Here is a 26572-nt window from a genome sequence, read left to right as displayed (position 1 = left end):
GGATGTTCTACTACACATTTATCTTATTTTATTCAACATTCAGAATACGTAAGCCCGTAAGCCTCTCACAGTCTTACTAAATGAAACCTCTCTTGAGTAATTAACGGTATTTTTTAAACTTCTGATGATATTCTACTTCTTACATGCATATTTGACACATGAAATATATATTATTCATTATACATCTCATATATCAAGTTAAAAAAATATAAAAGATTTAATTATTCCGTAATTATTTACATTAAAATAATTAATTAGATCAATAGCCATTAAAATTTACATTTGATAACATGTCAGTTAACTGAGACAATGTAATCGTAATTTATACTAGCTATAAAGTTCTAGAAAACGGCATACTGTTTTAACATTGACAAAATATTATATTTGACAGTGGGATTAGGAACATGCGTTAAAATTAAAGCTAGACAAACAGTAACGTACTTTGCATCTGGAATCAAGTAAATAATTCATAATCTAACTTTTTTCACAATTTATTAGCCAACAAAATTAGAATAATGTGTTGTAAAATACGTTTATACAGGAATTATGTGTAAACGTTATATGATTAATTTTCAGCAAGAATTTTCAGTAAAAGTATAAATTTTTATCTATGATGCGTTTTGCATATCTAATTGAGGTGAAAGTTGCTCAATTATACAATGTGATTTAAATGCATTTCACTGAGGAAAATTCCCCCCCCCCCCACAAAACTTTCAGACATATCTCACTAGAAGAATTATCAAGTTCTCTAAGTGACGAGAAAAACGAAGCTTTTTCTAGGAACTTTTCAAGCTTATAACAGGCACTTCCAGACAGTAAAGGTTATAATTTCCAAGGTATTTAATTTTCTAAAATTTGCTTATTGTCCATCTCTAAAAAATTATATCCAATGTTTGGGCGAGGTATCGCCTCTGTTAACGTTTACTATAACTATACAAGATAAAACTCTAAAGTAAAATACAGTAAAGCAAAGTATTAGTACCAAACAGTACAGAACTTTGTTAGCCATTACGGGGAGTAATACAACTTAAAGTAGTAACAAATAAAGGATAGGACGTCTTGTTGAATAACAAGTGCATTGACTGACTGTGAATTTACAGTGATTACAATTCCAAAATCTATTCAGAGATACAACATCGTGTCTGTCGAAAGGAAAAATAAAAAAAGCCAATTAAACATTTATCCAATTCGCTAACCAGAAGGCCGTTTAACCTTCTGCTTTGTAAATGGTTTCCTTACAGCCAGCGAAGCGACTTCCGCTGAACTGCTGGCTAAGATCAAATCCTAGTTTGAGCCGGGTCCATGACACTTGGCCGACAACCACTTAGCCAACGACTGACAGGTCATTTAGCCGACACGGACAGTTAGCTGACAAGGAGTCTTAACAGGCAGGACATTTAGCCGACACGGACAGTTAGCCGACAGGACATTTAGCGGACAAGGACATTTAGCCGATAGAATATTTAGCCGACAGGATATTTAACCGACACAGAAAATTAGCAGTCAGGGTATTTAGTTACGGACATTTAACTGTCAAGACATTTAGTCAGAACCGCGTATTTAATTCCAAGATTTTTAATCCTGCAAACATGAGACAATTGCTTATTCTTAACTTAATAATAGCAGAACGAAGCGTCGTCCTATTACAGAGGTTACGAACAACAGAACAACATAGAACGAAATGTGTTAGTAGGCGTAACTTAATACATTAACTCTAGTATATGTGTATATATATATATATATATATACTACTTGCGCAATAGCTGCAAAGTAAGTTAATAATAATTTACTTACTAGAGAAATATTGATTATATTATCTCCTAAGATTAATTTTAGTAGAATTATCTAAAAAGTATCGACATGATTTAATTCAAGTCCCCGTTAAACATTTTTAACAATTTACATTCAAGTTGCTTTAAAACAATTTTCGGAATTAAACTTACTATCTATGGATTCACTCTTTTTAGATAATTCTACTAAAATCAATCATAGGAGATAATATAATCAATATTTTTTTAGTAAATAATGTATATATATCACGAGGGACGAACTCCTGGAAAGGAGTCCTGTCCCAGATTAATAAATATACGATGCCTAACGTGTAAATAGCACTCTGAAGGTGTAAATAGCATTTCAGTAAAAAAAGTAGTTCCGGTGTGACGAGGTATGGGGCGAATCACTCGACTTCTTGACAGAAAAAGGAAATTTCATTAGTGGAAGGAGCCAAACGACTTTACACAGGAAGGAAAGTAGCATGATGTGTTGAGGAACGTAGTAATGAAATGTGAAAGTATTTAGAAATCTGAAAGCATTAGGAAGAGTGAGGCTCATTGTCGGCTTAATGTCCTGTCGGCTAAGTGTCCTTGTCGGCTAAAGCTCCTGTCGGCTAAAGGTCCTGTTGGCTAACTGTCCTTGTTGGCTAAACGTTCTGTCGAGTAAGTGACCGTGTCGGCTAAATGTCTTGTCGGGTAACTGGTGTCGGTTAAGTGTCTCGTCGGCTAAGAGATTGTCGGCTAAGTGTCCGTGACCGGTTTTAACCTTATGGCCTTTCCAGGTCAATTTACGCAATATTCTATTCTGAGCTAGTAAAGAGATGAGACAAGCTATTTAGGAAACATGAAGTTAACTTTTAGCGAAACGTAATTATAAATGGCTTAAGGTTTGCAAAGAATCACTACCGAATGACTAGTTCCGAAAATGCCTGGCATACTGAAGACAAGGATACAAACAGAAGACGGAGACACTTCCATAATGGATGAATTATCCCAAAGACAGAACGTTTGTTTGTTACTACCTGCTCTTCAAAAACCATTTCTCGTCATGTAATATACTGATTCAGCAATTTGATAATTGATTCTGGCTTTGGCACATAATTCAACAGAATGATTCCTTAAGTAACTCTTACTTCTGTTTCAACAGCAAAGCGTGAACTGAAAGAACGTCAAAACTCCTTTGATTCGCGTTCAAGTGGGAAATGAAGGTTGCTTCAATGTCACCATTTGGCGATATCAGTCTGATTTTCTCACATATATGAAGTATATTAGTATACAACCAAGGAGTGAGAAAAAATTTTCTATACTCGTTCCTTTGTAGGAAACGAAATTTCGTTTGAGAAAGATGAATTTTACAAGTAGCATAAGTAGTTATCGTCTTTTTGATCTCTTTATCATCAAAATTTACGTACTGACGCAGATACCAAAATAAATGAAATTTGGAGACCTTTCCTGTCATTTTACACTTTCCATTGGTAATTTTTTTGTTCTTCACGGGTGATAATGCACCCGTAAAAAACAAAAGTCGTAATTCCTGTGTCTGTTTGTTCATAAGACCTGTTCGGCCCACCAGCGGCCGAGCGGTAAAGACGCTGAACACTGGTAGTTCGGTCTGAGGTTCGAATCCCGCGAACGGGCTGGCTGCATGGGCGGTTTCGTGGTTTTCCCCATGTGTAACGTGTATACCAGCCAGTTTACCTTATAAAGTCCTCCACGAAGGCATCCCTCCCTTTAGGCAGATAGCCCTCGTGCGCTTTGCCATAATTAAATAATCCAATCCAATCCATAAGACCTGTTCTATTTTTATATATATTTCTTTATCCCTAATTTTGATACAATCATGCATTTTTATTAGATTTTGTTTTTAATTCAGGAAACTGTTATTCTCTTATGATTCGCTGTCGTAAAAAAAAATATTTTTCTGCATCATTCTGCGTAGGAAATATCCTGTGCGTTGGCGTACAGATATACTAAATATACAGTCAAAATGTGTACTGAAATATCCGCTTTCTTGTTCCTTCGATGCATGTAACATGAAGGTAAAATACAACACGTATCTCTGTTCGTCCTACACATGTATTACACATGGTGGATAAATAAGATATATAAGAAAGTCATAATAGAGCTTACGCTTCGTTGGGAAAATTTTCATATCTCGTTAAAAGGATTGCTAAGAAAATAACTCTTAAATTAATTAGCCTGCAATTTTTTCTTTTAAAGCTCTCTCACTACTTTGGTCCCAATTATTTATTTTTCTAAAAGGATTCATAATCAGATCAAAGGCAATGGGGGAGAAACAAAAAGATACTTTAAATCAAATCATTTACTAAAATTTTTAAAAGATAAAACAAAACTTTCCATAAAGAACGTATGTATTTACAGAGAGGAATTTTTTTTATTTTTACTTATTCATAATATTCTACTGTGCACCAAATAGCTTCCAAATTGGCACCTTAATTGTAAGAATGTTTCGTTCATTATTCAAATAACTGATTAGCGAGAAAGTGTTTATGTGCGAAATACTATGTTTCAACAGAAAAAGAAACTTAAAATCAAAAAAGAAATTTTTAATTTAAAAATATCTGAAAATTCATGATTAATTAATTTGTTTAAAAATAATTATAAATATAAACTGTTCATTTCTCGATCGATTTTGATAGGAGCTATTGCTTTTAGTTTAGGCTAAAGGCAAAAAGAAAGTTATGATTAAATCAATAAATAAAAAAAAAAATTGTATCATAAAACTGTTTTTCTGATTTTTTCACCGTTCTTATTTTGGGGGGGGGTCAAGTTTTCTTATGGTTGTTCTTTAAGATTGCTCACAAATGAAAGTTATGAACCTTCAGTGGCACCTAAACTTAAAATGAGTTGAACGATTATTCGTCACCACCTTGATATAGTTAAATGGGATATTGTCTCTTCTAGGCTTCTTTTCAGCGAGAACGGAGTGTTAAGGTGTGATCTAACACAGTCTCCTTTTAAGTGGAAGGAGAGATCAAGGCCAAAATACCTCCTAAGTATCGTTTGGCTTCAGTGGTCAGAGCATTTGTAGTATGATTCAAGTTGTATGATTCAAGTTCAATTTTGGGCAAGGGCAAACTGGGTTTTTCCAACTTTCCAGCTCTAGAAAACGCAATTACTCTGCACAGTAATATGCAGTATTGTTAAAATTCGAAACGCGCATGGAAAAGTGCATTACTTTCAGCAAACTAAACAACCTCTGTGCAAGTATGTATATTTAACTTTAATATAATACTTCCACTAGCTCTTAAAGACATGGAATTATGAAGATACATGTTATATGAAAAGTAGAACTAAAATAAAAATCTCAGAAAAAATTAAAAAAGCTACATTAGTTTTCTCTCTCAAGGAACGTTATGCTTATTAAGAGTAAAATAAAAGCTGATGAATGTCGTTTTACAAAATATTAAATAATACGCTTTAATAATTATATTTCCCCTTTTATCTTATTAATGCATTCCAGCTGTCGCCAACCGGTGGTCCAGCGAAATTCCTTTTGAATTTAGCGCCGTTTTAGCAACTTTTGCAAGTGTATCTAGAGACATTTGAAAGTGAGAGTTGGCATCCATGGATATGCTGCTATTATCAATAATAGCGCGAACTGGAATTCTCTTTCCTTTTGAATTACAAACATATGGTATTTTGGTCGTTAATAACACAGTTTTTCTCCGTGTCAATAGGCATCTTGATGGATTTTTATGAGAACTATCAGCATTCTTGTTTATCATTGCATCACTGGAAGTCTCCGTTTTTGTTTTGTCTAACTGTTGGTCGATGGCGCCATTGCTGAGTAAGCGATGATTATTTATGTTTACAATAATTAAAAATAGGTGAAATAACACTGTCAGTTTATTGATATTGCTTTGCGTTTGCCGGTTTGTTCTTGCTTTTCGTGAATTCATTTTCAGTGATATGGAAACGTGAAGCTTTCTGTACAAGAAGGTAAGATTTTTGTATTATTCATGTAATTTTTCAATGTGAACGAAATATGTGTAGTTTTATGATTATTATTGCATAAATGTATTTACCAATTTTTAATTCATATTTGTTGTCCGCCAAATGTAAAGCTATATATGTAGTGGTCCATGAAGTTCTAAGGGTTAACGACCGCTGATCTAGATAGTCCTAGCATATTTGATTTCTATTTGGTGCGTTTTTACAAAAATGAGTCTGTATCTAGCAATTAAATTGTTCCCATAATGTCTCCACTAATCCCATAAAATTCCCATCACGTGCCATATTATGCAGTGTTTCTAAGATGTATTACGTCTAGAGGTAATTGATTGTACGTGAATTCCTCCACTTTCTCATTCTAGGGTTACCAGCTTGGCTTCTTAAGGCCAGTCGTATTCCAGACATCTGTCTTCTTGATACCAGCACTTTTTGGCAGCCCCCCCAAAAAAATTGTTTTGGGCCCATTTCTTTAAATACTAAAATTATTTAAATAAAAAATACACAAATTTACCATTTCTGATAGATTATTTTATTTTATTTTACTGTCACTCTTTTAACTCTTCTTAAACTGAAATGTTTACACTTCTTTAAGTGTAGCTGAGTATTTTGGTTAGAACTTTACAAAAAAATCAGAATCTGTTACCAATCGACAAGGCTAAAAATCTTCTATTTATCTTTCATATTATAAAAATACATTGCTCAAAACTTTTATAAAATGAATTATTTAATGTCTACTTCTCAACAATATCTTGCAATACGTGTTATTTTATATGGCTAATAAATGAAAAAAGCTTCCAACACCATATCATATAAAAATATTGAAATTTCTTTAGTTTTTGTGTACACTTCATTAGTAACATTCATCAGGATGTTATAATTTCAGTAAATGTATTTTTATTTATTTTTTCTTTTTTTTTTTTACTTGTTCCGTGCTCCACCTTAGCCATTATACGGAAAGGAAGGAATGCCTGTGGTGGTCGTTTTAACGAAACCTTGCTCGTATCCACCTTACACATGGAAAAACCACAAAATCGTCCATGTGACTAGCCCGTTCACCAGGACTCCAACCCCGAACCAAACTACCAGCGTTCAGCGGCTTTTATCGCTCGGCCGCGGGTGGGTCAGCAAATGTATTTGAGGAAAAAAATCTTGGGTTTCTTTGATTGTAGACGGATTTCTTTTTGTGCTACATGCACATTATTTTCTCGATTCCTCTCCATTTAACGCTTCTTTTGTCTCTAATTAAGAATATTCTATGGGGTGAAAATTTCAGATATTTTGAATTATCCAAAACAATGCGGTGGCTAACCTTTCACAATTTCAATCGAGGAATTAAATGCCAAGTGCTTGTAATCTCCTATTTTACATAAATCCCTTAGAGCTCTAGCTGTCCTATTGGCTGGCTTCAGAACAATGGTAATTCGATCTGAGTCAAACCCAGACGAACGACTACACAGGTGTTTTCCTAGTTTTCTCCAATAAAAAGCATGAATACGATCACAGTTTCCCTTAAAATGTCTCTCTTGAAGGTATCTCTTCGTATAGGTAGCTAACCTTCGTGTGTTTTGCCATATTTGAATTATCTTATTCATCCCTTATTCCCTAATTGACTACAAACAACTCCTAATATTTAAAAATCTTCAAATGAGTTGCCAACACATTCTCCAACAAATGCCACGAAAGACTACATTATTTCATGCAGATTGGATCCGAATCTTTGGATGATTAAACCAATGAGTAAGATCTTCATTTCCTCACGTTTCAATCCGAGTAATAACAATACAGGTCCGAAAAAGTCCGAATAAAAACAACAATGGTCCCAAAACGTTATGCGCGAATAGAATAGAGAAATAAAAGTACTTTTGCTCTAATTCTCTTCTATCGTTTCGCGGAGTTCGCTTTTCTCTCTGGAGCATATTCTATCATTCGAAGACTGTTATTTGTTTGGAAATGGGTTAATCCAGTTGGTTCTCCCTAAATAAATACCTTTGTTGCTGAAGAAAAGTATTTTTCCGAGTGCCTCATGTGGAAGAAATGGGAAACAAAATAAAAAAACACCTTCAGAGCCCATGGTCGTTTGAAGCAAAACTTCAGAATAGCTGCATTAATCTGTAAAACTCTTGAAACTTAAAATAATGCGTTGATACTAAAAGTGATAAAATCTGCATAGCCTTTCTCTCCCAAGACTAGATAATCTCTGCTTTGGTAAATTATTGAGAGAATGCGCCCAACGAGTAATATGATTCTGAAAATCACATAGTTAATTTATTACTTATTTGGCTTTCATATTTTCAGATAAATGAATTAAAAGTTTCTTTCGCATAAAGCAGGATACTGGGCATTTAGTAAAAAGCACTAATTATATAAAAAGGAGAATTTATATCGATATATTGCACCTTATGTATTCATATCGATAAAAAAAACATTAGTAGAAAACAGACGCAGCATTTTATTAAAGAAAAGAAAATAATTTGAATAATGAAGTGTACTTTAAAAACTTAAATTTTAAATTGATAAAAGGCTTATTGCTTAATGATATGACTACATGGTTTAATCCGCAAAAATGAATGGCAAATCTCCTTTCTAAAAATGACACCCTATTTTAGCATTTATAATGCTTTGAACATTATGTTGCATAAATTTTCAGTTAACATAATCCACTGTAATTAAACGATCACTGTACTATTTCATGATATTTGGGTTTTGTTTACATAATTTCTTAAGAGGCTTTAGAAAAAAAATTGAAATATCTTTTTACTCAAAAGTAATTTACAACACTTTTTTGAAACATGATAAATATAGACATTGCTGCAGCACTATTCAATTTTCACTTTGTTTCGTAATTACAGGCATTTGCTTATTTACTCTCTGGCTTTCTATTTATTTTCCCCGGATAAAAAAGAAAGGTTCCAAAAGTTCTCAAATAAAACACAAAGGCACTGAAAGTTTCTAAAATCGAAGACGGGAAAACTAGACATTTAACATTTCAAAAGCACAATGGAAATAATACGAAATCGAAAGCTAAACATGAAAGAGAAACTTAAGCAAAAAAGTAGGTAAAAGAGCAAAATAATAGCTTTTCATAATTTTTGTTGAAAGGCTTCGAATTATTAACTAAATTGAAATCTCAAAGTATTGAACTAGAATTTGACGTAATACAATTCATGCATGAAATAACGGGCACAACAAAATGAATTTATTTATAAGATATATGTAAATTAAATGTCTCAGTTAATCCTCAGCAGTATTTAATAAAGAAGAATGGCCACACATATGGATTTGGTCTTTTCATAGCTGTGTGTCTCATATTTCCAAATTTTCAGTTATTATTATAAAGAGTTCAAGACGAAATTTTGAAAACTTAAAATATTTACATCATTTTGTAATTTTTCTTAATATTTACTTGTTACTTCAGCATCAAGCATGTCAGTATTGAACTTCAGCAAGCGTTATATTTTGTATAGCTCCGAAAAAGAAAAGCTTGTTTTTATACATTATGTGTTTCTAATATCAAATGTGTCTTTCTAATGCTTTCCTGATGGCATTTGGGATGGCTTAGTTTATATACGTTATACGCTATTTTCCCCCTCCTTTGTGCATGCTTTATGGCGTAAATAGACGCGGGAGGGCCAGTGTTCGAATCCCGACGAGGCATTGTACAACATTATTTATCATTGTCTTCAGTTTCCTAACATAAAAAAAAAAAATTCTAAAGGGCTCTACAGCTTAAATGCGTTTTTCTTGTATTAAAAACTTTTAATAAGTGCGAAAATTCATAATCAACACAACAAACATTCACCGTTATATTTAGTATTTTGGAGCGGAAAATTTTGCAATCAACATACCCAAATAAGATCAATCATGCAACACGAAAGCAAAATTATTTACTGCAGGATTAAAAATCCTTAGAATATATTGTTGCAAATGGAACTGAAGTATTAGTTTTCAGACAAGAAGTTATAAAAAGAGATTGAAAAGAAATATCTCAAAGAATATAGTATTTGTAAAACCGTACGCCCTACATGTTTTAAAACCAGTTCCCTCAATACCTCGTAAGAGTAGTTCTAATCTCGGAAGTAATAGTAATCTACGTGATAAGAACAATAATAAATGCTTCTAAATGCAGAATGAAAGTTTTTAAACTTTCTACATTTTATTCAAAATTGTTTTTCTGAATAATACCTAAAATTTTCTGTAATACGAAAACATACAGTGTGTTCATAATTTATTCACCGGATAAAGATATGCTTTAAAAGATACATAATAAGCGACAGATAAAAAAGACTAAATTTTATTTAGCACATCAAAGAATTTTATAGTAATACACTTCAATATGACCACAATGTGCTGCTCGAAGAATATAAAGTATGTTCCCCCCTGTTGTTGTAAAGAGTTGATGCTTTCGGTCAAAGAATATTTACAAATGAATTATGGTAGACACTTACTGATTTGGCTTCATAAGGACTGGAAAAACTTTCCCAAGGAACTGATTTGCTCTGGTAATAGTTTCTTCTTGATTCAAATTTTGAGAATTTCTCATTTAGTTCGGATTAATCTGTTTAGAAACAAACGAATGTTTAATTGTTTGTTAGATCAGTACTCTTACTGAATGTTTTTTAAAATTGCAATTCGTTCCCAAAACCTGACAAAAGGCATTCGTGACATTGAAAGTAACAAGACTAAATTGTCTGCTTTCCAATAGATATAAAATCTTAAACCAAACCAAACGAAATATCCTTAATGTATTTTAAACAAAATCTAACAAAATGCTTCCCTAAAATAAGAAACATTTTATCGATTGTAAGCTGACAAATATTTGAAAATAACTGTTTGCTTCCCAAGTACGATAAAAACTTCTATTGCTTAAAACACTTTTTTTCAAATGCATACGTCTCGTGTTTCTTTTGGAAATGTGTATACTTCTAGAGTACCTCATGAAGAGATAGAAAAACTTTGAAGTATAACAATGAATATTCATACACATGTTAAATCATGTATTCATAAATTATCTAAGTTGATAAAAATATGGCATAAATTGTGTAACACATCCTTTAAATCTTAATCAGTAGGCTGTAGAATCAGTAAGATCGGTACACTTATTTACCATTGCGCAGTTCATTAATGATTATAGTTACTCTATAAAGTTACAGTCATCAAGTCATCTGTTTTCTGCTTTTGGTTTTAACAGAGGTTAAGAAGAAAAACCAGTTTTGAAAGTTTGTGAAGATCAGTTTTAGTTTCTTTGAGCAGTCAAGGCATATTTCGAAATGTTTTAGTGTACTCTGAGAGTATACGAAAAGTTTAGGTGGGCACATCTTCCGACAAATCGTGAAAAGGGCTTTGGACAGACAATATTCTTGTCTCGACATTTCTGTTCAATAAACGAAATTTATGTAAGTTTTAAGACAGAAGATGTGGTAAAATAGTTATTAGATAACTGTCATTTATTTTATTAATAAATACACAAATTACTGTGACCATCAAATAACGTTATGACAATTTATTATCTGCATACATATTATGTTTTTCAAAAATACAAGAAATTCTAATGCAACAAAGTTAAGTTTTTTTTACATAAATTGTAATTTTCCTTAACGTACAATCATTTTTATTTCTTTTTTCACAGAGGAAGATACAGAGAAAAGCGTCTTTGTCCTTTTAGATGATGAGGAATACGAGATTAGTTTCATTGACCCACCCACGATAGCTGAGACACCGGTAGGTAATATATTTTGTTATTCAAATGTATAAATATCGAGTAAAATGCATAAAATGAGGTATTTACTGAAATATAAGAGGCTCTCGAATGTAAGATTTCCCTCACTTATTAAAATTTGATAAATAATGCTGTAGAATGCTAAGCGTGAATATTTAATGATCATGATCCTGATTAGAATTCATTTGTTTGTGACTGCAACAAAAGGCGGACTACCTAATTAAATGCAATATTTTACCACGGCATTAAAACAGAGTTCAAGAAAAATTAATGATACATTATTACATATTTGTTTCCAGGTATAACAGCAACTGATATCGGGAATGCAGGCCTAACTCGAAATTATTCACCGTGTTTATTGTAATAGTTATGCAGTTTACGGTAATTAACTGTGTTTTGTTTAGTACTTAATCAATATAGTTATTTTATATAACAGGACAATTAAACTTCTTCTTCTCATTTTGCAGTTTCATTTATTAAAATACCTAATTTTGAGACTTACAAAATTTTAGAATATATATATAGTATAAAAAAGGGAGGTTATTCGAGTAAATGCAGTATTTTTATAAAAATCTATTATGTTCAGATCAACCTCTCTTAAAATTACCCTCATAAAATATTTATAGATACTGCAATGCTTACAATTCGGTTATATGTTGATAAGGCCATGATAAAATAAAATACACCTAACGCATTTGGAACACCTCTTTAAGGACAAACTAAACAGTATATTCCTATAATGCTCAACATTCTTTTATGAAAATCTTAACTTAATAAACATGTGATGCTCTAATTTGAATTCACAGGTTATTAGTATTAATTTAATGGTAGTTATTTAATGGTATAAAATTAGCTGAAATATTTGCGTTGGTACCCATGCCCTTTAAGTCTGATTTCTTGTTTTTTGCTTATTTTAAAACCATTTCTTAAAGTAATTTTATTCTTAGAAAATATGTAATGTAAAATGTTAAAAATGTCGTTCCTTTGATCTTGTTATTAGTCTGAGATGACGCTGATTAAATTTTATCCAAATTTAAAAACGCATTTTATTGAAAAACTTGATTAATTTTTCCTGTTATTCAATTAACTGGCTTTTCCTCAAAAATAACAGCTAAATTTGTTGCTGTTTTCTGTTTACTAAGCATAAGAATATGAAAAAGAACTTCAGTTTATGGAAGAATATTCTAGCAAAAGATCCAAAGCTGAATTTTTAAAATGATAACACATGAAATTGTACACAGTTTAAGATAGGACTGCTTTTTATTTTTTAATAAAAAATAAGAAAACAGTAATTGAAAACTAGGAAAAAACTTAAAAGATTTGACTTCACTCGCATTATCACGTTTTAGCTGAAAATGCAGTTTAAGGAATTCGCTTGATTAAATGTATTAGTCGCTTCGGGCGCAGTAATGTAATAATCATATTTCTGCGCCTTGTCACGCATGAAAGAGTTCATAAAATAATTAATTATGTATCAGAGTGTATACATTCAAGAACATTGAAAATAGCGCATTAAGAAGAGAGCATTGGACTGAAATGAAATTTAATACGCATAGCAATGCTGGTGAGATGTTCACTTGGTCCCAAAATTAAGACCATTTAACGAATACAGTGTGTACAATTAGACAGATATAGAGCGACTTCACTAGCGCGTCGAAGCGCCTCCTGCTGCAGTGCCACAATACGCTCCGGCATTTAGATGATTAGACGTCTGATTTTGTCTTGAGGCAGATCGGCTCATAAATCGTGAACACCCACCTTCAAATCATGTACAATGTGACACGGCGGTAGCTGGCGTTTCAGATGGTCTCACACATGTTCTGTAGAGGACATGTCCGAGGAGCAGGCTGGCCATGGAAGAGTTTCAGCATGACGTAGGAAGCATCTTGAGCTGTATGCGGACGACCATTATCTTGCTGAAAAATTGCTCCTGGAAGACAATTACCAGAATTAGAGCGGACCAGCTATCAAATTCTGTACCTCCCCGACAGACCATTACCATTTAGTCGCGGGCAGTGTGCCGCACGACAGCTTGGATCGAATTGTACCGTTCCTAGAGCGTCCCCAGAACGAACCGGGTTTCATCATTATGTACCATGTTTTGCCAATCTGTGGCATTCCCCGTCGCTCTGGCGCGGCACCTCTGTAGACGGAGTCACTGATATTTCGATGCTAGAGCCAGTACACGAAAAGTGCTCTTGGATTCCAGATTCGCATTCATAAGGCGTCTGGAAATGGTTTATGGAACAACTGGCAACAATACATCTAACAGTATCTTGGAACGAGTCACTGTGGGATGCACGAACGCTTGTCGCACGATCCTTCGATTCTCTCGCCTCGTCGTCTTCTTGGCCGCATCAGACCAGTTCTCCGCACGTGGGTACAATCTCGTGTCCACTACTCCCAAAATATGGCACACTCCAAAAGACAACCTGGCGAGTAACTCGGCGTGACAAACAGCCTGTGGTTTTCCTGCCGATGATCTTGCCTTTCCCAAACTCGATTAACTGTGAGATCCCATTTCTAATTGCAGCTTCACTGTAGGGTGTATGGTCATGCGCACTGGCACCAAACTTAGATCCTTTACATATTGGATTTTACACTTTTTTTGTTTGCGAAGTTTTGCGATTGTGCCTTTCTTCCTTCTTAGTGCAGTATTTTCAATGTTCGTGAGTGTAATATATGGGTATTACAAACATTTTTTATTACAAACGCTCATGCAAACTATTAACGGAGAGTATTATAAATTAAAATATACTTAAAGTACATCAATTAGACAAACATAGTTAAATATTTAAATAAAGATTCTAATTATTAAAACATTAATTTATTGCCATTAAATCATTCCTATTTCTTTAATTGTATGATTTCTGCATTAGCTTATTTACTTACTTTCACCTATTTGTTCACAGAGTGATGAACAATTGGATTCAGATGCCTATGTCGTGGTATATTCAATAACAGATCGCTGTTCCTTCGAAAAGGCTGTAGACTATTTATTTAAACTTCGTGAAAAGGGTTGCACAATGAACAAAGCAGTTATACTGGTGGGCAACAAGTCGGATCTTGTAAGGTCAAGAGCTATTACAGCAGAAGGTGAGTCTGCTTCTTCCATACTTTTATGTCATTTTTAAGAGCCTCCGGTATATTTGTAATATAGTATGATTACATATAAAGTGTAAGGAGCTTCTAACGCAATGAAGTACATGCAGAGAAAACTTTTAAACAATAATATCTCCCCTTTTCAATGGTGGAGTAAAAAAGGATGCTTTAATTCTTATTTTGTCTGAGTGAAGTAAAGTAAAGTGTTTAAATGCACTTTGTGTGAAAGTAAAACTTTTTGTGTGCATTTTAAATCCCAAATATAAGCCATGATTACTTATTTTCCAATTTATATTATCCATTTCCTTTTTAATTGGATTACACTTACAATAATATTCATTTAAAAAGGAATTTTATATATGAAAAAACCCAAACTTATACTCTACCAGGAATTCCAACTGAGAGAAAAAATGAAGACTTCAGTGCTGTTTATTTAAAAAGTAATTAAAGTTAATACAATTCAAGCTTTTTTTTTCATAGAGTTATTTTATTTTTAGAATGACTTGTGTTTTAAAAGTATGTAAGTTACATGGATTTGAAACGATTCTATAAAGAAAATTATTGATATTTTTACCTAACTCTTCTGTGAGAAATCAATCAACATTTGCTTTGCTTGAAACTAAAGACTGTTGAACATTTCAATACGCTTATCTGTAATCACAAACGCTTCTCTGAAGCATGCTCTTTGGAACGGAGAAAACATCACTCTCTATTTAACAGACTTTTAAGCCCATTGAACTTCTGAGAAACATGCTTATTTCCAGTATTATGTTCATTAAATTTCGAGCTTAACTAAACGTCACAAAATGCTTTTAACTGAGTTACGTTTTACAAAAAAGTTCAGACAATTGGAATTAGTGATTTTTAGTGCCATTTTTGAAAGCCTGACAACGAAACTTTCTTCTTCAGCTGCAGGAGTCAAAATGAAGAAACAGAAAGTCGGTGCTCATGCGATATCCACGAAAAAAATACACTAGAAAATTCGAGAAAGTTTTCCAACAAAAGAAATCACAGCCGCTGCTGCCCTTTGTTGATGAAAAACAGAAACGGTTCTGATATAATTTCTTTAAAAGTTGTGGGTATATTCGGATTGGAATTTCGATTATTAACTACAACAGGTTAATAATTCAAATTTCAATCCAAATTTACCTACAACTTTTAATCATCCAATTCCTTTTTCTGATATTAAAGACGTGTCAGTTAAGCAAGAAATTATGCATGTACTCACATTTAATTATTTGTTACTAGATATTAAATATATATAGGGTATTTGAAAGCACTTTTTGGCGGCCTTTAATTTGAAATAATTGATTGTACACATATACCTACAATTAACACGATTGTTTAAAGAAGCATACATTCATATTATAGCATGTTTAGATGTTATAATGTGAATGCATGAATGTTAAACTTTGTATAAACTATGAAATTTAAAATTTCGTTCGCCCACCCAGAATCCACATGATTATATTAGTAAAATTTTATCCTTGCGTAAACGGTAAAATAAAATTTAAATTTTAAAATGGCATAATATGAATAACTTTCTAATTCAAAAGATTTTTATTTTTGAAAGAATATATTTGCAACAAATAACTGCGAAAATAAAAGTCGCATAAATGACTTGATGTAGACGCTGTATTTAGTCTCATTCCACTTCGATGGACATCTAGGTTCCAATATTGGCGTTGATTATGTTGCCAAACTCATATGCATTAGAATTATATTATACATTTTGAATAATCATCCGACAATAAAGGGCAATATTGTATGTGTTTCACAGAATGTTTTTAAAATTGGCAATGAAGAGAATTAGAATTTAAAAGATGTCACGATCAGCTGGGTTTGTATTTTTTGTGTGTTGGTGCAAAGCAAAATTTTTGTGTTCATTTAGTTGTATATTCATTTTGCGAAACTCGTTATTAAATTCAACAGAAATGGATCCCTATTTCCAAGGCCACGAACATTTCGGAAAATTGCACAATGTTTCAAGAATAGATTCTAATATTTTTGGAAAATACGCAAAAATTCACTACCGCTCAGCGAATTTTGCCCTATTTTACAATAAAATTACTGATTTGATCCTGATTAATGACAGTTGAAGGCTGCAAAGTATAAGCAAGATTTCTTAGCGAAATTATCAAGGAGGTCGTGACTTGGAATAATTGCATATGCTTACGTTTTAAACTATAAAATTACAAAGATAACTTAAAGACGTCAAATGACTTTTCGTCCCATCTGTTTGCTGTTCTTATGCGTAAAGAATTTCTTCGAATTTTATCAAAATCAGAATATAAATTTAACAAGCCTAAACCTTGGTTCACCTCTGAATAAGCGTTCGCTAAATATATCAGCCAGCAAAAGCTTTTGCTGGCAAGCTACATTGCAATAGCACAAAATTTAAAGTAGAGTAACGAACGGCCAAATGGTCTCTCGCAAAAATTTAGCAACTAGAAGCTTATTTATAATTTCAACTAATTTGCATTCTGATGAAAGATGACTAAATCAGAAGTTATAGGAAAGCTAAAATAATAAGATAATTGGGTTAGTTAAAATAAACTTACAAATGAAAACTGTATTTTCTAACCAATATTTTCTTTCTATTATTCTAAAGGTATAACACGCGAATATGTGAGACCAAAAGTTAAAAATTCATATTACGCCTCAAATTAACGAAACTTTTGGCAGCTGAAACTATTTAATACAGGAAATTGAAATCTTAAAATAAATATAAAGGATTTCGCTACGCATATAAACATTACGATCCATACTTTTGTACTTCCTTTCACCAATTTAGAAATCCGTATTTATAATCCGTTGTTTTCGTAAATTTACCGTTTGATAACGTTGTATTAATACATTGTGAATAATTAACTTATTTTAGTATCACTTTCATGAGGCAGACGAAATCACCTCAAAAATGGCTTTAACATATATTGATGCAGTATTATAACAACAGACTTAGACAAAATAATTTGAAAGCGAAAGACAGCTTTTTCATTAAAATGAAACTTTTCTTATATATATATATTTTGTTTTCTTTTATTTTTCATTTTGGCCTCCAAATAACATTTCAGTTTAATGTAAGAGTATTAAATTGAAGTTTCGATACTATTTATATTGAGAACTGTAAGAAATGTTTCCTAAAATAATACGCTATTCTTATTCTATTTAAAAAAATTGAGAAAAATAAAAAGCGAAAAGGAGAGAAAAGTGCAGAAAATAAGAATTTTATTGTGTAGATGGATTTAGTTGGAACGGAGAAACTTTTATTCTGTAAAGGATTATCGATTGTTGATATTTTTGCCTTTTTTTACAGTTTCTATGATTTCGAAAGGAACAACAAATTGTGTACTGCTCCAGAAGCACTTATAAAAAGTGCTTTATTTTAATTTTATATACTCAATACTAATGAAAATCAATTGATTAGTAATCCAAGGTTAGCGTTGTGACGTATCCAGTAGACTTCACCTTCGCTACTCAGAAACGTAGAGAAATTTACGCCCGTTCTTCCGCTATATGGGGAAAGGATTGCAACGAGTTGCTTCAAAAGCTATTCTACAGAGTTTCCAATTGATTAGGCAACTATACCCGAATAAAGAAGACAAGGATTTAACAAGATTGAAAAATAATCTAAGGCTGAAAATAATTCAGATTGTCATTCCTGGCGCGAGCAATCAATCTAATTTGATATTTGCAATAATAGTAACGTCTCATGCATTCAAAATCGTAAAAACAACCTTGTATTTAGCGTAAGTATATTGAAACACTCAATCGATTTCGAGGGCAGCTAACGGTCCCTCCTCATCAGGAGAAAGAAATGCCTAGAAAGAAGAAAAATAAAGGAGAAGGAGTCTCAGAAACACGTGGTCCTTATCAGCACTGCACGTGGTTATAACCGGATTTTTAATCAGAGTTACACTGGCCGCCTACTTTTACTGAGCCAGGCTATCTGATCAAACATGTAACACAAAGGACAAGAAAAATTAGCGAAGTTAAAAATAGGGAGCGAGGGGCAACTGCACCTTCACGCTCAAAATCTGAACTTCGAATAATGGAAAGCAACCACTGAACTCCTCGCGTTTGGTACTATCAGAGGGTATAAAAATCCGTTCAGTGGTTGCTTTCCATTATTTGAAGTTCAGATTTTGAGCGTGAAGGTACAGTTACCCCTCGCTCTCTATTTTTAACTTCGCTAATTTTTCTTGTCCTTTGTGTTACATGTTTGATCAGATAGCCTGGCTCTAAAAATCCGGTTATAACCACGTGCAGTGCTGATAAGGACCACGTGTTTCTGAGACTCCTTCCCCTTTATTTTTCTTCTTTCTGGGCATTTCTTTCTCCTGATGAGGAGGGACCTTTAGCTGCCCTCGAAATCGATTGAGTCTTTCAATATACTTACGCTAAATACAAGGTTGTTTTTACGATTTTGATTGTCACATTAACGTGTTTCTCTTCTAGTCTGGTCTCATACATTCCCTAAAATTTTCATCGACGGATATTTTTCATCTATCCATACTCTGTCATGTCTAGGGATTAAAAGTACGAGAAAAATACTCACACAAAGATTTATTTGACCAAATATCAATAAACGTTGTCAGTTATGGTGTCGGTCATGTCTAAAATGTCAACAGTCTAAAGTTCAACGATATATACAAACTGCACTAATAGATTTTAAAGTTACATCCGAACGTTTTCAGCACGTCCACATTGATATTGTTGGGCACGTATCTACAAACCAAGGCTTCAAATATTTATTAAGGATGACAAACCGTTTTTCAAGATGGGTTGAAGCATTTCCTGTAACAAATCATTCAGCAGAAACAGTTGCAAAAGGCATGATTTCAATCTAGATATATCGTTTCCGAACGCCTTATGATGTTACTTCTGCTGAAGGACGAAAATTTGAAAGTCAACATTTCTTATATTTGAGCAAATATGTTAGCTTCCAGAACACTAGGACTAGTACGTACCACCCACAATCGAGTGAATCAATTGAACAGCAGCACGGAACTACAAAAGCTAGCCTGAAGGGCTACTTACTGCAAAAGAAGTGTTGAGTGGATGCTTTAACATTTGTTCTTTTTGTCTTACGCATTGCTGTGAAAGAAGCTATGTGATAGTCTTCAGATGTACTCCTTTATGGAAGTCCCCTCTCTTTACCAGGAAAGTTTGTTACCAAGCTTCTTAATGTAAAGCATTCAGATCACTTCATTTTTAGATCCGGTTACTTTGGTCCTTACGTTGTGAAACACCGAGCATTAAATTACTTCGATATAAAAATTATTAGAACTACCAAAAGAACATCAATTGACAGAATTAATTCATGTTTTACCCTAAATGTCAACAAACAGCAGTCATTGGAAATTTCTGTGTCCAACGATGATGCATGCTCACCCCCACAATGTTAAACCTCCGGAGACAATCTGGCGTGAGAACGGTCTCTATACTACTAAACGTAGTGGAAGAACTGTCTGGTTTCCGCCTCATTTAAAAGATTATATATTCTAATTGTTTTCAGTGGGAGAGGAGGGTATAGCGCCTCCTATATTGCTTATGCAAACTATTTATCTTTTGTGAAGTGGCAGTTTCATTATTTTTCAGAGTTTAAAAAATAATAAAAATCAAAATTATGTTCCTTTTCTTCCTGTTATCAAGTTTTATAATCTTTATTTGTTTCAATGGTTAAAAGGTATTTGAAGGGAGGAAAAGGATTATTTTAACATTCCCTTGATATCGGTTTCTTCGCACTTACCCCAGATACAGTTCAATAACAAAATCACAACTTTTTAAAAAGTTTCACAGCAGCATATGTTTAAAATTCCTGATGCAGTGTTAAGTATCTTCTCAGTTCAGTCTTTTCTCGGATCATCATACCGATATTCACCTTTTGTTAAAAAAATCATAAAAAATTCAGTTAGCTTTTTATGCATTAGTTTCATTTATTAAATATCACGTTCTTCACATTTACGCCCTGTAAAATCATAAAATATTTAAAAACAGCATATCTTTAGAATTTTCGATATATTTTTTGAATACAGCGCTGAAAATGTTTTATTCCGTAGAATGCTACCACTGCTTGTTTTCAAATCGTTAAGTTTTTATTCAAAACTGGATGGCTCTGGGTACTGTCGATTTCTACAGTGCGAGGAATATACATACATGCATACAGATCCTTCATTATTTAATTTCTTTAAAAAATACAGAGATATATTTAATATTTAGTGGCAGCAATTTAAAACTGATACGCCGTTTATAGTGAACGAACAAAAAATTCCATTGCAAGAATAATAACCCCTTTTGGGTTAAAAACAAAAAGAAAGCTTCCCACCAGTTGTAGCAAAGCCTTCCAAATTCTGCCTTACTTATCGAACTTTAAGTCGATTTTTCTAGAAACTAAATTAGAATTTTCGTTTTAACAGGTGAAAGCATTTATCGAAATATTGTCACACGCAAAGTACAAACCATTACTCTTCATTTTTCAGTGGCTTCTGAAGCAATTTGCTGTAACAGAAGTTTATAATAATATCCTACCTTTTTGTTAGAGAATACAAAAAAAATCGACTTAAAGTTGCAGAACCTGAAAAATTTCTGGTTCTGTAAGTTGTCATTCCATATAATCTCTACATATAACAAAAGAAAGAGTCTGTCTCTGCGTGTGCGTCTTTCGTTGGTGTTGTGCGTAAAATAATAAACCCAGGGCTACGAAATTTGGTACATAGGTGCATCTAGACAAGAGCCAGTGCACCTCGAAGTGATTTTAAAAAATTCGAATCAGATTTGTTTTATTTTACCTTTTTTGATGAAATCGCATCATTTTGAATAGTTTCTTTCTTTTAGAAATGTGGTTTTGGCAACAGTTTCTCCTTCAATTTTTTTGTATACTAGACTGCTGACTGTTAAAAATATGAGATAAAATGCTGCTTATTTTCTTTTGATTTCTGGACACGCAACACGCACATCGCAATCTTCTTATTCTCTGACTGTTTTCTCTTAAAAAATATGAGATTTATTGATTATTTCATTGTAATTTTTATATTATGATTTAATTATGTATAATATTAATTATATTAAATTAATTATTAATTATATTAAAAGTTTTGCATGATTTTTCAGGAAACAAAACTTTTAACTTTTTTATACCCTTTGAATTCTTAAGATTTTGCAACAGGAAGTTGGTTAATATAATTAATAAAAATACTGAGACTACATTTTTATTGAAATTTGGTTTTCTCTTTTTTTTTTGTTTTTATAAAATTGTTTTCAGAATAAAATACTGCGCAGTTTTTAAATTTAATGTTTGGTGTTCCCTTTATGCATTTTTTCGATACATTTAAAAGCCAGACGAAGGCTGGCCGCGTAGATATAAAAGGAAAATAAATAATTAAGAGACCGCGTAAAATAAAAGGAACAAATATATGTAAAACGCAGCAAATTCTTTGTTAAATGGCAAATAAACGATTATATTCAGCTTAGATACATAATATATGACGTTAAAATGTTCTTTTTGGGTTACACTATTTTGTGTGAATGTTTATAAAAATTATTATCTGAGTTTACTATGAACTATTCCTATTAAATCATGAAATTAGTGACAAGGAATTGCCACATCGTATAAAAACTACCATTTGCAAAGTTACGTATTACGTTAATACCTTGGTCACATAAACGTAGCGTTACTGGATGAGAATAGACGTTTCTACCGTTGAAACGTAATATGGAAAACTTTAGTCTTTCGTATGAGTCATATTAGAGGATATGGAACAAATGTTATAATGATATGCATTTTGTCATAATCAAAAACGGAAATCTCTTAAGCCATTGAAGCAAAAATCATTCAAAGTTCGTAACGAGTAAATTATGTAGTGTGTGTAGATAATACATAAAGCCCGAAAAACCTTTTCGTAATTATGCTGATGTTACAAGCATAACATTGCTTTAAAGAGTGTATATTGTTTTTAAACAGCACAGTTTAATACAAACAATGAATTATTATAATTTGAAAGAAAATTAAACATCCGAATGAATGATTTTTTGCTAGTAACGTAGCGTAACCGACCGCGAAAACTGAATGCTTCGGGTTATAGATTTTTTAATGCCATAAGTTATAATTTTCATCGAGAAACAAACATCAAACAATATAAGTTCTATTTCAAGTAAGGCTTTTCGTGCAGATGTACTATATGAAATAATACTGATTCTTTGACAACTGCTATTTTTCTCTGAGGACATCCATAAGAACTAATGTCAGCTTCTATGCTTTGAAGAACTTCACCCCAGACTTTGTTTCTTTAATCTCATTCATGGCAAAACCTGATAGAACCCCTTCTTTCACAGGCAATATTCGTCTATACTGTAGAAATTTCAAGTTTTAGCCTGCAGCAGTTCATGTTAACTTTTTTCTGCTGAAAGAATCCGTTTCCTTTTGCCATTTTCAAATAAAATATTTCCACAGTTTCTTCTTACTTTCCTTTTCATTTACTTCTTTTAAACAAATTCGAACTTTCCACGTCGTCAAAAAGATTTACACTGATAGCATGTGTCAGGAACTAAAGATTTTGCTTTTGTTCAGAGCTTTTTGGGCTATACGTTTTAAAGGTGTTCCTTTTGAGTTAAATTGTAAGTGTTGCATCACATTTTCCATCAAAAAGGATTATTTTGTTTCACTTAATGTTTGCGAAATTTTTTTTTTATTTGTCTGCCTTCTTTTCTTTCTTTCTGTAGGAATAAAAGTGAAACGTTTGGTGAGAAACGTTCAATAAAAATGAGATGGTATTTATATTCAGCATATCACACAAAATTTAAAATTTTTCTATTATTTTTTAGTCTATTTTATCCCAAAAGGAAATTACTCAGTATTAATTTTATTATAAACATTCAAATTTTTTTTATCTACAGAGAGTGTGTCATAAATGTTAATGAGTTTGAAATTTTCAGGAAGCTATTATACATAAATAAAGAGATAAAATTATGCTTAAGTAAGTAATTCTTATGCGATAATGCACATACTTTACGGGTTTACGTAATGATACCATAAAAGCTTAGTATTTAGTTTAATAATAATAGAATGGCGTGTACATTACGTGCATGATCATAATGCTCGACGGGTATAATTATAATCTGAACACGTGTTTCGGGGACTTTGATGAACACACTACACGGCTTACCTATTGAAGCATTCCACTTCTGGCAAACGTAGAGGGATCACAAATCTCGCAGGTCCTTAAACTTTCACGTACACAGCACATCCTAGGCCCTCTAACCTCAAGGAGGCGAATTAAAAATTTTTTCTTGCGTTCTGCGAAGGGTGAAGCCTGTGAATGTGAAGTTGGAGAAAAATGCACTTCTCTCAGAAGGAGCTTTTGACAGCCTTGCGACCGGCCCCCAATGAACAGGATTAAAGGATTTATGTTCTATCTCACTCACAGGTTGCAGGGTTCGTGTATTTTACAAGCACAGATCCGAGACTGTCAGAGTGTAGATCTCAGCCAGTACAATAGATGACATATTAATGAACTCTTTAAGCAATGTAATGTAATATACGAGTGTGCTGCAACTCTCCTAGCAGATAATAACCGGCCTCATGGTTAACGCAGCACACCCATCACCGATTAAAATAAAAATACGGTTAGAAACATCAAACCAAAATTCCCAATACTGTTCTTTCGCCATTTATAAAGTTCGTCAAATCCTTTGCAAATCTAAACTTTTTCCCGTGGAATTAGAATTACTTTATGTTACCATGCTTTTCTCTAACATGTCGCAATAATACGCAGTCTTAGGCGAAATGTTATGTTTTCAGCAAAAACTACAAAAATTTTACAAATTATTTCTTTTCAAGGATACCGAGAAGCGCCCGTGTAAAGTAATTATTTGATTGTGATCAAAATCGCATATCATTCTCATATTTTTATAAATTTCAATTTTCAACATATAATCTTTGCATTTTCCGGAAATGTTCCGTTATGTCTAAATATCGGACGCATTTCGGGCCAGCCTCTTTGGCCAGCATGCCAGCCCTCTGATTGCCTGCACAACACCAGTATGTCTTTCACTCAATTCGTTTTTACTTCATGCATTTTCTCAAATTTTAAAAGGAGATCTTTTACATACGAGACCAAAATATTAGTGTTGTTAGCATCTGCTAGTGCTTCTAAACCAGATAATGAATTTGTATATATATTAATATATGTTTTTACAGTCAGGTTTCCATCAATCAATTTAATAGCAAATATAATAACAGCCAACTCGGCTTGAGAAACCAAATTCTAAGGTTCAAGTCTAATTTTCCCATAGTCTCTTTCCGTACCAAACAAATAAATCACTTTGTAAAATAAACTTTGTGTGTGATTATGGCAAAGCCTCGAGGGCTATCTGCCTAAGAGGAGGGATGCCTTCGTGGAGGACTTTCTAAGGGAAACTGGCTCGTATACACGTTACACATGGGGAAAACCACGAAAACGCCCATGCAGCCAGCCCGTTCGCGGGATTCGAACCTCGGACCGAACTACCAGAGTTCAGCGACTTTTTACCGCTCGGCCGCTGGTGGGCCCATAAATAAATCACATATACTGCACCAATTGCATTATCATAAATGCGAACGAACGGCCTCCTATGCAAACATTTGGTCTCTGATATTTCACTGCTTTTCTTAATGCAGGATGTATACTCATAATATTAAAGACAGGAAAACATGTATTGTATGCAGTAAAATCTCCGTAAGTAATAAAATCAACATTTTTTGAACGCAATTTTAATTTATCATAATAAAAAGAATAAAATATGAAGAGGGGTTGCATACCGGCCAATATACAAACGACTTCCGGCGAGACAGTTTTAAAGCATCTAGTCAGAAGCAGCAGCCAACGTCGTTGTACTGCATGTAATTTATTTCTGATTCACTTCAGATCCGTGGACTTGGAACCCTAAGCCGCAACACCATATAATATAATGGGAGTAATTATTGTTTTGTAAATTAATCTTATAATGTTACTTTTCAGTATTTAATGACTGAGCTGAGAAAGTTCTTTTATAACACATCAGAAGAGAGATAGTTCTTTTATAAATGGTATCAAAATGTTCTTCAAAATTCAGTTTACAATCGAAAAAAACACCAAGATATCTAAGGTTTTCAACACATTTAATTCTAACACCTTCAAATGTTAGTTGTGGTGGACTAGTGTTACTCCCCCTTTTGGTAAAACAATAAATTAGTTTTTTGTAATTTTAATCCTAGCTTTTCGTTTTCAATCCACATTTTTAGATTTTCTATATCAAATGAAAATAGTTTCTCTTATTTCTCCAAAGAGGTCTCAGGAATCGCATATAAAATGTCATTGATGAACTCGTTAGGTATCTCACAATGCTAAAATTCAGTTGCTAGTCGCTCAAAGTAATAAAACATTTTAGCAGTCTTATTTAGCATTACAGTCTCAGGTAGTATGTCACGATATGTTGAATTTTTAGTACTATGAATATCACATCACGAATTTTCTGGTCTCTCAGTGAATTTAAGATTATATTTTGATTATACATATTTTAGTTTAGCAAGTGTTGAACTTTAAAAACTCGTTTACATTTTTGAAAAATAGACCTTTTTACAGTTTGAAAGAATTAAACTAAACAAATCGTACCTGTCTTCTCCACTCACTACGGCGCCCAAAGAGGGAACGTAAATTCATGTGCAAGGGTAACTGAAACTAAGATGTCATTGAAGCTCCCCAATGAACTTTCCCGAATGCAGGAATTCTTAATCCCTTATCTCCAAACCAGTGCCATTAAGGGTTAATGACTAGCCAATTCACACCAGAGCGGACAGTTAAATGCATCTCGTTTGAACTGAAGCTGAGTCCAGAATAGTGTGTTGGAATAGTAATGGTCTCGTAATTGCCCGGTTTGTCCCGCCCTTACGGATCTCTATGCACAGCAAACACATAGGATGTTTTCGCTCTCTTCAGAAGTTAAAAACAAAAGAAATGTTACAGAAACTGACATTAACGCTTAACTTCCA

At 33.0% G+C, this 26572-nt stretch overlaps 1 protein-coding gene across 1 annotated transcript in view; it reads left to right on the top strand.

The window, feature by feature from the left end:
• Positions 1 to 26572, top strand: part of LOC118201397 (uncharacterized) — a 524295-nt gene that overhangs the window by 375825 nt on the left and 121898 nt on the right. The window contains exons 2-3 of the mRNA XM_085820601.1: positions 11374 to 11465; positions 14376 to 14559. Coding sequence (XP_085676727.1) covers positions 11374 to 11465; positions 14376 to 14559 — 276 coding nt within the window. The remainder of the gene's footprint in view (positions 1 to 11373; positions 11466 to 14375; positions 14560 to 26572) is intronic.

Source organism: Stegodyphus dumicola, chromosome 7 (genome assembly GCF_044657685.1).
Source record: "Stegodyphus dumicola isolate Sdum_Otavi_A_Nest chromosome 7, ASM4465768v1".
NCBI classification, from domain to species: domain Eukaryota; kingdom Metazoa; phylum Arthropoda; class Arachnida; order Araneae; family Eresidae; genus Stegodyphus; species Stegodyphus dumicola.
The sequence above is the reverse complement of the archived record's forward strand: the minus strand, read 5'-3'. Positions and strand labels throughout refer to the sequence as shown.